A 13269-nucleotide genomic window follows, 5' to 3' on the forward strand; every position below is an offset into this window, starting at 1 on the left:
TAATTAAATAGTAGCGTAACCTCTACACTGGCCATTTGGTTACATCTTACTATACTATACTACTAAACTATTATTTGCAGTCAGTTTGACTTGATGAAGGTTTAGGCAGGATCAAAACAACTGTTAATAAAGACAAAACATGGCTGAACTTGTTTGATTATAAGTTTTCATTTGCAGTGGATAAAATTACCTTTAAGATATTATTGATTATGGTAAAAAAAAAAGACAGCTCTCTTGTAATTTAATATTTTTCATTTATTACATGAAATACCATGTTGAATGTGTTTAGTTACACAGCACAGTTTCAGACAAATGCTCCCTTTCTTCCTGTGAGAGGCTCAACTCTTAAGGTATTAAAAGTCCCTTAACCAGTCGGTTTGAGTCCCCACTTAGTTTGACATGTTTTAGAACCACTCGCCCAACTGATCTGTAAGGCTCCAACCACAGTAACCACTCTGATCATATGGTGCAGATATATAGAGGGGCTTGGAACACTGTTCTTACCTTACCATTTAAATTCAAAGCATTTATCTAACCCTGAGATACAGACAGGTGACAAATTAAAGGAAAAAAGGTATGAAAACGATAAGAATCAAATGCTAGTTCTTCACATTCACCAGTTCTCAAACTAACTAAGCACCTATGGGAGATTTTGGACTGATGTATTAGATGGCACTCTCAGGGAATATCTTTTGGAAGAATGCTGTTCGTCCCTCCAGTAGAGTTCCACACACTCAGGGAATCCACCACAAGAAGTGGTGTGCTGTTCTGTAAGATCAGGTGAAACTACACTTAACTTAAACACTTTATGTTGCTTTTTGCTTCATACTGTATATGTCACCCATGTGTATGTTCTGTTTTATTTGGTGTCATACCCTTGAACACCCAAGAACAGGCATGTTGTCTCATTTATGGGGGCATTCTGGTGGCCTATATCTTGTAATTGTCAAGTATGATTCCAGACAGGCACCTTTGCTGCGTGTCATACCCCTCCTGTCTGTATCTACTATTTGTCTTTAATTCAACCCTTTAAAAACACAGTGGTACATGTCATTATATCAACATACAAATTATTGCTGGTAATGCCTTAGAAAAACACATAATGGCTTTGCAGGGATCAAATATTTCTGTTACTGGACTGTCTTTCTTACTACAGGGTTGGATATAATTTACATTATACATTCTGAACCTACTAATCACAATTCCAGAACCTTTGGTTATACAGTAGGTTCGGATCCTTGGCGTAATATTTAACCAGGATGCAATGAAGCCCATAAACTTTATGAACAGCATGTGAGGGTGCAATTTCAACAGGAGCCTCTGAACAAGTAACAATGGCCAAAAGCTTTGTAACCTTGTCAATGGGTTAATTGGGCTAAGTTCTCAAGGAAGATGGATGCTTCAGCCCTTCTCCACCCCTGAGGGGACATTCTTTTTAGCCCTCCACGTACAGGAACATTTCCATTATATGAAAAACTTTTTTTAAAGCCACATTTCCGATAACAAGCTCTGGCTCCCCTTACTGTAAACTCCATTCACACATGTTAACACATACATTGTTGGAGAGGTACAGCAACATGGGTCTAGAATTGCTGTTTATTTGTGAATCCTTAGAAATTAGATTTAGTGTAGGATATACATTTGTGTAGGCACATGGGGGTCATTGTTGATGGTGTTGTTTGGGGTGTAGGGTCAAAGATCATACAAAACCTCCAGGATAGTTGCAATGGATGAGGCCTGGCTCTCAGAGCTAAACGGGCAATGCTGGCCATTCTCATTTGTCAGTTCTGGGAGACCCTTCCAATGTGACCTAGAGGAAGATATTTGAGTCACCACAAACATGGTTGAAACCAGAGGTGGAACCAAGGCAATGTTTTGCAAGTCACAAGTACGTCTCAAGTCTTTAAATTCAAGTCCCAAGTCAAGTCCCAGGTCAACTATGAGTTTGAGTCCTCAACAAATCATAATGTAATGCCATTTTAACAACAGAAACAACAAAATTATTTTTGGTATATTTTTTCTGCCAGTCAGTACCGTTAACGTTCTTCATGGTTCCCTGCTACTTGATTGGACATGTGTCAGATTGGTTCAAACACAAGGTGGGACCAAGTCATTGCTTCGCAAGTCTCAAGTCTTTGCACTCAAGTCAAGACCAACAAGTCCAAAGTCAAGTCCTTAACCAAATATAATAACATCTGTAATGCTCTTCTCTTCCTCTCCCTCTTTATCTGTACACATTCATGACCCTACTCATTGCATTTACTGTTAGATAAGGTACTCAGTAACAGAAAAAACATGATGATTGTCAATTAATACCTCTCCAAGTGCACATTGTGACGAGACAGAATGTTTTTCACCAGGTTAGCAGTTTTGTCATACGTCTCCTTTCCTATTTTCTTGGCAAAGTAAAGCTTGGCACGCAGGAAGTAGCTGAGAAGCCACAACCATTCCTGAAAGAAAAGAAAAGAGGTGTCAGAAGCTACTAAATGGCAGCCTAAATATCTACTGTTGGAGGGGAATTATTTTATGTCTGCTTACTGGGCCTTGATGATAGTTGAAGCCCTTAGCCTGGTTGAAGTTATTATTATCCAGGTTTTTGTCATAGACTCCACAGTACACCATGTCACTGCAGATAAACAAGGCAGGAGAACATTATGTCTTAGATCAAGAGCCAATGAACACATCTTGTAAATAAGGATGTTTCTGAAGAGTGACTCATGTAAAGCTACTCTAGTAGAGACTCAGACTTAGGGCGTTTTCACACCTGCCTTGTTTAGTTCGGCTGAATGGAACCCTGGAGCGTTCACCACCTTGGTGCAGTTCGTTTGAGAAGGTGTGAACACATCAATCGCACTCAGGTGCGGACCAAAACAACCGGACCGAGACCTTGTTCGTTTGTGGTGAGAACATGATCCAACTTCGATCCGACCCAACTGCAGGAAGCACTGCACCTGTTTTGGACTAAACCACCTCCCGTAGCCATCTCCGCTGTGCATGCTGTGTTAAAGACCACGGGCGTAACATTACCTGATGGATCTTTGGAAATATTTTCGACTGATGAGCATGTGACAGTTCAGGAGGATTAATGCGCGCCTCCGCCTGAACTGTCGTGATATGCGTCGTTGCCGACTCCAGTGCATTATGACATTATTTTCCAGCCTCAGCCTTGCCTCATTTTCAAACTGTACCGTTTGCCTACAGTGATAAGTGCAAACTATGTAATACACAATGACCAGGGCCAAGAGCAACCTGCGCAGTTGTCCCTCCATTGCAAAATTGAAAAGTGGAGCTCTGGAGTCTGCTCTTCTTTGTTTACTTCCGGGAGTTTTCCCGCATGGAAATTCTGACTAATTAGAGAGCAGTTTCCTCGCGCATCACACATTTTGGTCGGCTTGTAAACACGTGTGAACACAAACCAAATTTGAGGCCATATGAAACATTGTAACAAGTTCGTCCCTGATTCGGACCAGAGCAAACGAACTATAGGTGTGAAAATGCCCTAAGAATATAGAGGTGAACACAATTTCTGAGTTTGTTATAGTACCAAACTTCAAATCCAAACAGTCCTACAGGTCACTGTTGATATCAACTGACAGCCCCCAATACTCAAGCAGGCAACTAACTCAGGATCCAAGGTCTTCATTCCCAAGGGCCCCAGCAGCTTCTTCTCAGCTATACCCAGGGCCTCCCAGGCTTTTACCACAGTGAACAGCTCAGGAGCCTGCCACACACAACACACACCACACAGACACAGACACAGACACAGCCCACACACACACACACACACACCTCTGTGAATTTAGTTTTGCTTTAGCTACCAAAATGTACACTGTCTGTCTTTGGGTACTTACCACCACCATTGCAATGGGGAAGTTAGGCCGGAGCTGGTAGTCACACCAGGGACTGGAAGCTCCAAAACTGTCCTTGTAAATGCCTCTTTTGTGGACCAGCTCTGGATGTTTGTCCTCAGAATCCTCGGGGTCATGGGAAATGTAGAACTTCTTCTCAAAGTTCTCCTGGATTTTACAATCCCACTCCACATATGACACAGAATATGTCTGTCCTGAAATCAAACATTTAGGATGAAAAATAACATGGTCAATAGTTACACAGACTGTAAAATCCATTCGTCTGTAAAGTTAAATCCCCACAAACACTTGAAAACATGTAAATTGAAGCAGCTTCCTGCTATTTCATACCTATGTGATTTAGTTCCATTACCAATAGTTCTGAACTGCTACCAAAGCAATGGTCTCAAGTGCTTGAAGAACAGGGACCAGCTCACCACTGTCCTTTTCACTGTAGTTGTATTGTGGACTTCACCATGCACTTGAGTTACATGTTTAAAAAAAATATATATATATTGTTATAGTTAGTGCTCTGGTGTGGACAGCCCTTAAGAGACACAAGGTTGCAGGTGCCTGTGGAGGAGCCACAGGAAGCCAGTGGAAAAAAGGGATTTAGTGATATGAGCTGTATTTGGCTGTTTGAAGAAGTTTCATTCTTAATGCAGCCTGCCAACTCTGCCTCACGGAGTTACAGTAGTCAAGGAAGAGACAACCAGTGCCTGTACAAGGGCTGAGCACCATACTAAGTTAGATAAGATGTGATCTTTCTGATGTTTTATGGTGCAAAATGATGGGACTGAATGACAGATGCAACGTCCCTGTGATTTCTTGCATACTTTGTTGGAGAAAGTGAGGCAGAACTGAGCTGGATAATGTGCTGAACAGAAGGACTGACTGGGATCACCAGAAGTTCAGTCTTAGAGAGATTTCTTCAGCATAGCAATGGTAAACGACACTATGTGAGTGGGTTATTGGACCAAGGGAGGTGGCATATATGGTGCCATATATTGAGAAAATAAGGAAACCATCACTGATCCTTGCACTACCCTAGTGGACAGAAAGTGACTACTTTGAACGATCACTCCATGAGGTTGGAGAGAAGAAGCACAAGATGGCAGAGTCTGTTGTTGGTTCTAAGCTTGTCTAAATCTACCTGTCACCTCTTGCATCCTAACACTCCACAACACTGGAACTATTAATATTGTTCCTTGCACCTTATCTACCTATTTATCTTTATTTATCTATCTAAGATGCCCAGTACAGACAGGGTCTACTTCTGGGCATGCGCAAGTACAATCATAAAAATCCTGTAATTTCCAACTTCCAAATTGACCAAAGTCAACAGAAAATCTTTACTCTAGCTCTGTGCTTTAACTCAATATTTAGACAGTTTCCATTTGAGAAGTGTTGAGAGACAATATAATATTTGATCAATTATTTTATGCAGCCACAAAACACTTTTTCTCTTTCAGCCCATATAATGATGTGTAGGGTGCTGTAAAATAAAGTCCAAGTGCCTCTTATGGTCTAAGAAAGCTGATCTACTGGTATCGGGTTCATATGATCCCCCATCAAAGCCCCACTCCTATTTTTGAGGTTAATGTCAAGCTTCTTCTCTACAACTTGCCAGATTTATGATACAAAGGCATACATTTTTACAGGTTGGGATCAGGAGATCAAGAAAAACTTGTTTGTCATTGCCTTTCCATATCAATGGGCTTCTTGAGTTACACATATTAAAGGTTGTGTTGGCCCATCATGCTGTCTCCCCAAGTGCAGCCAGGACACTGCCCTGTTGTAGCTTTATATGGAATCACTTTTCCTTACATGTAGTTAAGAAACACGTATTTATGGCCTATTCTAAAATCTATCTATTTACCTTATCACCCTGTTCTTTATTTTGGAATATATACAATTTCCATTTATACAGTAGCCCAGAATGGACAAACCAAACATTGGCTCTAGATAGGGGCACATTTCACATTTTTCGTGCATTTCGCAGCGACTGCAGTTTCTCCTTTGCCCTTTAAAGGGGAGGGTGAGTCAATGTGTGATCTGCAACTACACCGCTAGATACCACTGAATCCTACACACTGGTCTTTTAAAATCATGTTTTAATGTAGTGTTTGTAATTACCTCCTCTGCGTATGTTGACTGCTTTATAGGGGAAGTGCCCATTGTTGTGGAGCTTCACGAGCCAGTGTACAATAGATTTACATAGGCCCACTATCTCCACTGCAGAGCCATCCCTGGATTACACACAGACACACATACGTGTTGACAAGGAGAAGATTTGTTTAGTGTTCAGTGTCATTTAATTAATTGGCTTATTTTAGAAATGTTGTGTCCATAAAAAATATAAATAATGAATATAATTAGTGAAGGCAGCTAGACATCTGTCTATTATTTGGCAGGACTGCATAAAAAAAATGAAACAAGTTCAACCATCAACTGAAACATAAAAAAATTCTTGAGTACATTTGCACTACACAAGTAATTTGGAATATCTGTATAATCTGTATACCATTAAAATATGTCTTTATATTTCTCTGTTATCAGTAAAGTATCTATACCTCTTGACTTCATGTACATTTATCTTACTTTTGTCATATAGTTACTGTTGTAGCTTCTCAGTTTAGTGAGTTTAAGATATTGTTTTATTAATGTATAGCAGCAGTATCAGTATGATATTACTGGGATTGTCAGTCGGTGCATCCTGTCTAGATATATTCATGGCTGCTCAATGTGCATTTGATCTCAATTTTAAGTTAAAGCGATTTCGAAATAGTGCTTCACTAAACTAAGAATAATAGTCAAGTTTATGTAGTACAAAAATGATAATGATGAATAATAAGGATGTTTGCTGAATAAACAAAGCTGGAGAAGATGGAGAAAATGTACCTGGGTGTAGCAGGGATTCCTTTGTTTTGTGCCTTTGTACTCTCACCCATCTTGTCCATCCAGGTTCCACAGTTGAAACGATTTCCTCCATAGATGAAGCCAGTGGTCTGGTCAACTCCAGCCTCTACATTAAATCCTGGTGGGAGTGAGATGGGCTGCGGTTAACAGTGTCACTGAGTAAACAGAATGTCAGCAAGTGATATTACTTACTAAGGTCCTAGAGACTTCTATTTGCAACATATTCTGTAATATGTGAAGACACTTCATATTGATTGCATTGGTTGTAGTGAAACAAAGTCAGTCTCTAAAACTCCTAAAGGATTTGTTCAAAATTGACAAATGTTCAAAAAGCAGAAAACATTTGTGTGTTAATCACAATTTCTTTCAGGGTTTTATTTGTAAATGAAAAGTTTTGGTGAAATTTCCACTGCACTAATTCCGACAGACCTCCACTGTACTTATAATTATGCCTTTGAAAAACACCAGTTTTCACTCTAGCCCAGAGTCCTGCATAGGGCCAGTTTGGCAATCCTGCACCTGCAAAGCTCACTACAGGAACCACCATTAACTCCAAGTCAAATCCGGATCCATTCAAATCCATTAACATACTCCTTAATATGGTCTGTGACCTATACCATGCTGTTTGATTGACCCTTCAGTTGTCAGCAGCTGACAGGAGATGCTCCCTGAGCCAACAAGTCTGGTGCTTCCCTGAATCCTTAGGAGCCACCTTGATGTCCTGCGGTCATCTTAAAGGAACTCGCCTGACAATTTTTTAGAGGGTACCATGGAGTCCCCAGAGGAAGGCTGGGTCGCCTGACACCACTGGCTGTCTCAGCTGCCCAGCAACTCAGAAACTCAGCTGCCCAGCACCACAGAACCCCAGGCGGGTGCCAACGTATAGCCCGAAACGCAGTCAGCCCTCCCTGCTTGACGTCCTGCTCAACCCATGCCACCCAGGGTGCGTTCACAGCTGCCAGCTGACGTATGATCAAGGCTGAAGACACAACACCTTGTGACTGCTATATCAACGGTGCAAATCCAGCTTGGGGACCTTGTTGTGTGCAACCTCCTGTTTCTCTCTAATATTTGTTGTTATGTGATCTGTAGGTAATTTATTGCAAAATATGAATAAGTATTCAGTGGCTTTTGTGAGGATTTACCTCTCTACTGATGCACAATCACAAAGAAGAACAGGAAAAAGTCAGAACTGACCTGATCTGTGTAAAGCTAAAAAAGACATCTAGCACAAATCAGTAAGCAGTATTGTTAATGAGTGCATTAAAATACCCTCTTCAGTCATGTTGGGATCTAACTGTGGTCCAGCGTTGGTCTCTCTGAACTGGATACACTGCATGTGTCTCTGCATGGCCTCCTGGATCACATCATACAGCGGCTGATCCTGAAGGAAAAACACAACTTTTTTGTTTATAAGATAACAAATAGGCCACCGCATCGCATGCACCAGTACACAAGAACAGTTTTAGTACTTTACTTGGGTACACCAGATTTAAGTCCTGCATTAAATATACATTTAGATTTATTAAATATCAAATATCATTTTAGAACCTGTCTGATCAGGATTTGATAATCAGTGGTTTTTGAATGAGAATTGAGAATGAGAATACAGCACACAGTCCTACCCAGGCTCCAGCAGGCTGAGGCTCAGACACGTTGGTGGGGTACATCCTAGAGACGGGACATTTGAGGATGGAGACACCGTCCGGTACTAGTGTGCAGTACTCCCGGATACATTGCAGCCACCACCACACAGCATCCCTGCTGTTGAAGCGCGCACTAGAGCCCCGGCCCAGCAAGTTGGGGATCAGGCCGTAACGTAGTGTGCCCGCAAATGCCAGGATGATGTTCCTGTGGCAGTCAGGACAATGATTCAATAGATGAGCGTTCATGTGAACCTTTTTATGTTTAACGGGTAAAACATAAATTAAATGGGCAGCAAGGCAACAGTAAAGATACTAGTACTGGAACACAGTGGTGTTTTAAATGTGTCACAGACTTTAAACCTGCTTTTGCCAGATGTTATGATTGTTATTGTTATATGTTATGTTCTTATGTTATGATGCATTATGTCCAGTAGATGACACTTTTTGAATGATCCCAGTAGACTCTTTAGTAGTTAATATATAATAATTCACTCATTAGTCATATAGTAGGTTAACAATCGGAATTAAACAATCTATACATTTTACAACCTATTAAATGTACATAAACAGGCATTTGACTTATTTGACATTTTAATCAGATTAGTTTGTTTCTGCTCAAAGTGTTGGTGCTCAAAGCTATAAATATCTTGAAGCCTATATTCTCCTGTCTTGAGGAGTTGTGTGGTGGACTCACCGAGCCTCCAGGTGTCTGCCAGTTAGCAACAGTAACCCTCTCAGGGAAATGAATGTGTCGCGACCCCAACATCGTAAAATCCCAGCACAGGAGTGAGGAAGACCTGAAGTATAGCAAACAACTATTATTTCAGGGCAATAGTGGGTCTGGGTATATATATTAAAATACCCTATTATAAGCTTCTCTTTATTGACAGACCAAACTCTGAATTGAACTTTCATACCATGCAGCCATGTTTGATTTCTGGCCTTCAAAACTATTAAAAGATAAGACTAGTGTTATTCCGTCTCTTTATAATTTCTGACTGACCTTGTTTCTAGCTCTCAGCCCAAAATCCAAGACGTAAATCTTTAAAAACGGCAAACTAATATAAACTTTCTTCTTTATAGTAAGGAAAGCTCAGTAATTTCCAAAAACAGGTACACATGTTCAGCAAACATTACTCAAATAGGAGGAAATAGTAAATTGGTTGGGGACTATTTTCATTATTAATCCACACTTGGTGCATAGTGAGTATCTCTGGCAGTAGAACAGCAAGTGTAGGGTTTGAGTTAAAACTACAGTGTGTGTGTGTGTTCATGGTAATGACGAAACATGTCACCCAGTTAGGGTTGCAAAGGGGCGGACATTTTCCGGTAAATTTCCGGAAACTTTCCATGGAAAGACAAGCTGGGGAATTTTGGAAACATTCCAATTTAGAAACTTGCATGGGAATTAATGGAAATTATAGGAGTTAATGGGAATTTAGGAGAATTAACTTGAAAAGTTGGGTAATTCATACAAACTCCATCTTATACAAACATAAATATAAACATTTTGTTTTGTAATAAGCAGACAGGCATATACAGTGAATACAAACTAAGCTGAAGGAGGGGGAACGTACCACTCGCAAAACAAAGATGGCTGCGCCCATATTGAAATGTATTTTCTTTGTATTTGTACTATGTTGGTCGTTTTAAATTAGGGTGACCAGACGTCCCCGATTTTCGGGGACAGTCCCCGATTATTATGGTTAAACCATAGGGTTAAACCAGTTTAACTAACATGCTGACGTTACGTGCGCGGTAAATGGCTTGTGTCGACCGGCTGGTCTCTTTTTGTTTGGTTTTTTTTTTTATAAAACACACGCGGGCTGCTCCCGCTGTGCTGCGGCACATCGACGCCACAACAGCAGAGCGCTCCTCTGCTCGTCTGTGCAGCTGCAGGTGAGTGACGGGGGAGCCAGCTGGAGAGCGCCTCCTTCTTTATTTTATTTTAGGGGCCCCGTCCTTACAGGGGGAAGCACGCGTTGCAGGTTGCACTCAGAGTTTGTTCTGACTTTCTATCACAAGGAGTGCACAGCATAAGTGTAAATCCTCTCATGTAATGCTTTGCTGTGAAATATGGCTGAAGTCACGAGTGGAAGTGTGCACATGTTGACAAGCTCCCATGAGTTGATTGACATAGCTAAAAAAAAAAAAACTCTAAATAATAATAATAATAAGAAGAAGAATCAGAGTCAAATCAGAATCCAAGTTCTTCATATTGGTTAATAGTTTGGAAGGGTTAAGGGTAATTTCTTATTGGCTACTCATTTGCTTTCTCAAATACATTAACATGTAATTGCCCCTGTTATTCATTTCATAACGATAACGATTAACGATTTTGACCACCGCGCTAAAAAATGTCCCCGATTTTCATTTCGGAAATCTGGTCACCTTATTTTAAATGCTCTTACACACGTGTTTACATTGCTGCTTTAATCCAGTCACCAATTTATGCATTGCACGGTGTTGCTGTGCGTGCAATACAATGTAAAGTTTTGTTTTCAGCTGGTTTGCTAAATAGGCTAATGTAGCTAACAATAACACAAGCCCGCCACTGCCCCTGGTGGCTCGAGACAAACGCCACAGCACTTGTTGAAATTGAAATAGGCGAAAATGGCAAAATATTATTGAGATGTAAGACTTGCAATAACGGAATTACTTGAAATGTTAGTGTTTCTGTAGAAAAACATTATTATTTCACATTGAGCTTGTTAAGATGAGCCACAAGCAATAACAACACAGCTGCTGCACTGGTGGCGTCCATGTTCTTTCCGACTCGTAATGCCCAAAGACAAATGGAACGCTATAAGTGGTACAAGCCAGGAAATTATGTCACATTCTCGCGTCAGAGCAACTTGGTCGGGGGATTTACGAGACAAATGGATAGCACCATAAGTAGTAGCACAAACCACTGACCTTCAGCTTAACATATGATGGTAGCTAGCATGCTGCCTTTGATTTACTATGGCTATGGTTATGGTTATGGTTATAGGTGGGTTATGTATTAACCCCCCCCACAAATTTAAAAAAAATAAATAAATGTTGAGGTATGTAGTAGCCTATGCTGATTACTGCGTGTGTGCATGTCATTGACGAATATAGGGAGGACATTCAACTGAAGTTGCATTAAATCAGGTTGTTTTAAGCAAGATTATCCTGCAAGATGTTTCTTTTCAACTACATGTAAGTTCCCTGTTATAGACTAACAGTATTATAACAAGCAATATTAAAAATATCCAGTTTATCCCATTAATTCCCGTTTATTCCTGTTTATTCCCATATATTCCCGTTAATTCCCATGGAAAGTTGTCAACTTGGAAAATTCCCGGAATTTCGCAACCCTACACCCAGTGCAAAATGTGGCTCACTGATGGGTTTTTAATAGCTTTTGGACAATAATGGAGCACAGAGGATAAAGACATATCAGATAGCAGTGGGTACCGGATCATGGTGTCAGTATAATCGACCAAATCACAGATGTTGATGCCTTGTTTCCTTACCAGAACCATCTATTGAAATAGTTGTTCTCATGTAATTAGTTGTGTAAAGTGTAATATATTGAAGTATACTTAAAACTGTTAACATATAATATACTGTTTAATTTAATTTTAAAATATGCTGTAGTAATAAAAAAAGATCATCTTTGATTTGATTTGATGCATGTTACTAACTTCACTTCTTCCCCGGAGTTCTTGTGCTTTCTCGTCTCGCAGGTTCTTATTGATCCTGGTGGAGCCTCCTGCCATGGTCCTGCTAGATTGCCATTGCCAATACTGTTGTTACTGTACACCTGTCTGTCTCTCTCTGTCTCTGTGTGTCTCTCTCTCTCTCTCTCTCTCTGTCTGTCTCTGTCTGTCTGTCTGTATGTCTCTCTCTCTCTCTCTCTCACCCCAACTGGTCGAGACAGACGACCACCCACCTAGAGCCGAAGGGTCTGTCCTAGGTTTCTGTCTTTTAACAGGCAGTTTTTCCTTGCCCTTGTCTCCAAGGTCTTGCTCATGGTGGTACTGTTGGGTCTCTGTAAATAATGTTATAAAAGTTCGGTCTAGACCTGCTCTATTTGAAAAGTGTCCTGAGATAACTTCTGTTATGAATTGGCGCTATACAAATACAATTGAATTGAATTGAATTGATTGTAATTTTGTGCTTCTTTAAAAAAAAAGAGTCATACAGGCATACACACATTTAGTTAGTAGCAAATCCTTGTTGGTATTGATCTTTTGATGGGATTGGATTGCTTTAATTACATTTTACTTTACTTTATTTAATAATGTTTAATTTTATATTTTAATGGATGTATAGTAGTAAAAAAATAGGCATATAAAGTAAAGTATCTATTGTGTATACATGAGTGGCTTTGGCACAAGAATGTACTTCACGCATCTTGCCTGATTTTATCCTAACTTATCTTTTCTTATCCTATGAAATGAGAAAGTGAAAGCACAGACCTGCTGCCATTGACATACAGCACTGCTCCTCCTGGTTAGTGACTCCATTGAGGCGGTATGGGACATCATTAAGGTGAGGAGAGAGTGTGGGCAGTGCCCAGCTGTGACACACACCACACATCTGCACCGAACCCAGGGCCAGCTGTTTAACCAGGCTGGAACCATTCTGCACAAAGCTGCCAAGGACACAGAAATGTCACCAAATCACCAATGTCATCTCAAGTCAGATTAGTTAATAGATGAGGGACTGAGAGAATGAAATGAAATCACAATGCTTAAGTCAAGTTGAACAAGATACAAAAACATCATCAAATTAAAGAAGCAATGAACGGGCCTCACAGTCTGCATGCATCTGGGAGTGCTGTGGTTGTGTTATGTGCCAGTATTTCATGCATAGACCACACAGTG

At 40.4% G+C, this 13269-nt stretch overlaps 1 protein-coding gene across 4 annotated transcripts in view; it reads right to left on the reverse strand.

The window, feature by feature from the left end:
- Window positions 1–234: 234 nt before the first annotated feature.
- The window catches only part of LOC127369148 (glycogen debranching enzyme), a 43107-nt gene continuing 30072 nt past the window's right edge, over window positions 235–13269 (reverse strand). For 3 of the 4 annotated variants that reach the window (XM_051410223.1, XM_051410220.1, XM_051410221.1), the window contains 11 exons: window positions 12862–13037; window positions 9108–9210; window positions 8393–8618; window positions 8040–8151; window positions 6750–6885; window positions 5985–6097; window positions 3852–4063; window positions 3624–3721; window positions 2539–2626; window positions 2317–2450; window positions 235–1810 (listed from right to left, as the gene is read on the reverse strand). In XM_051410223.1, the coding sequence (XP_051266183.1) occupies window positions 1693–1810; window positions 2317–2450; window positions 2539–2626; window positions 3624–3721; window positions 3852–4063; window positions 5985–6097; window positions 6750–6885; window positions 8040–8151; window positions 8393–8618; window positions 9108–9210; window positions 12862–13037 (1516 nt within the window). In that variant the 3' untranslated portion in view covers window positions 235–1692. Of the gene's footprint in view, window positions 1811–2316; window positions 2451–2538; window positions 2627–3623; window positions 3722–3851; window positions 4064–5984; window positions 6098–6749; window positions 6886–8039; window positions 8152–8392; window positions 8619–9107; window positions 9211–12861; window positions 13038–13269 lie in introns of those variants that run through there. The other variant, XM_051410224.1, reaches the window with a different exon arrangement.

The sequence above is a fragment of the Dicentrarchus labrax genome, unplaced genomic scaffold (genome assembly GCF_905237075.1).
Source record: "Dicentrarchus labrax unplaced genomic scaffold, dlabrax2021, whole genome shotgun sequence".
Taxonomy (NCBI): Eukaryota; Metazoa; Chordata; class Actinopteri; family Moronidae; genus Dicentrarchus; species Dicentrarchus labrax.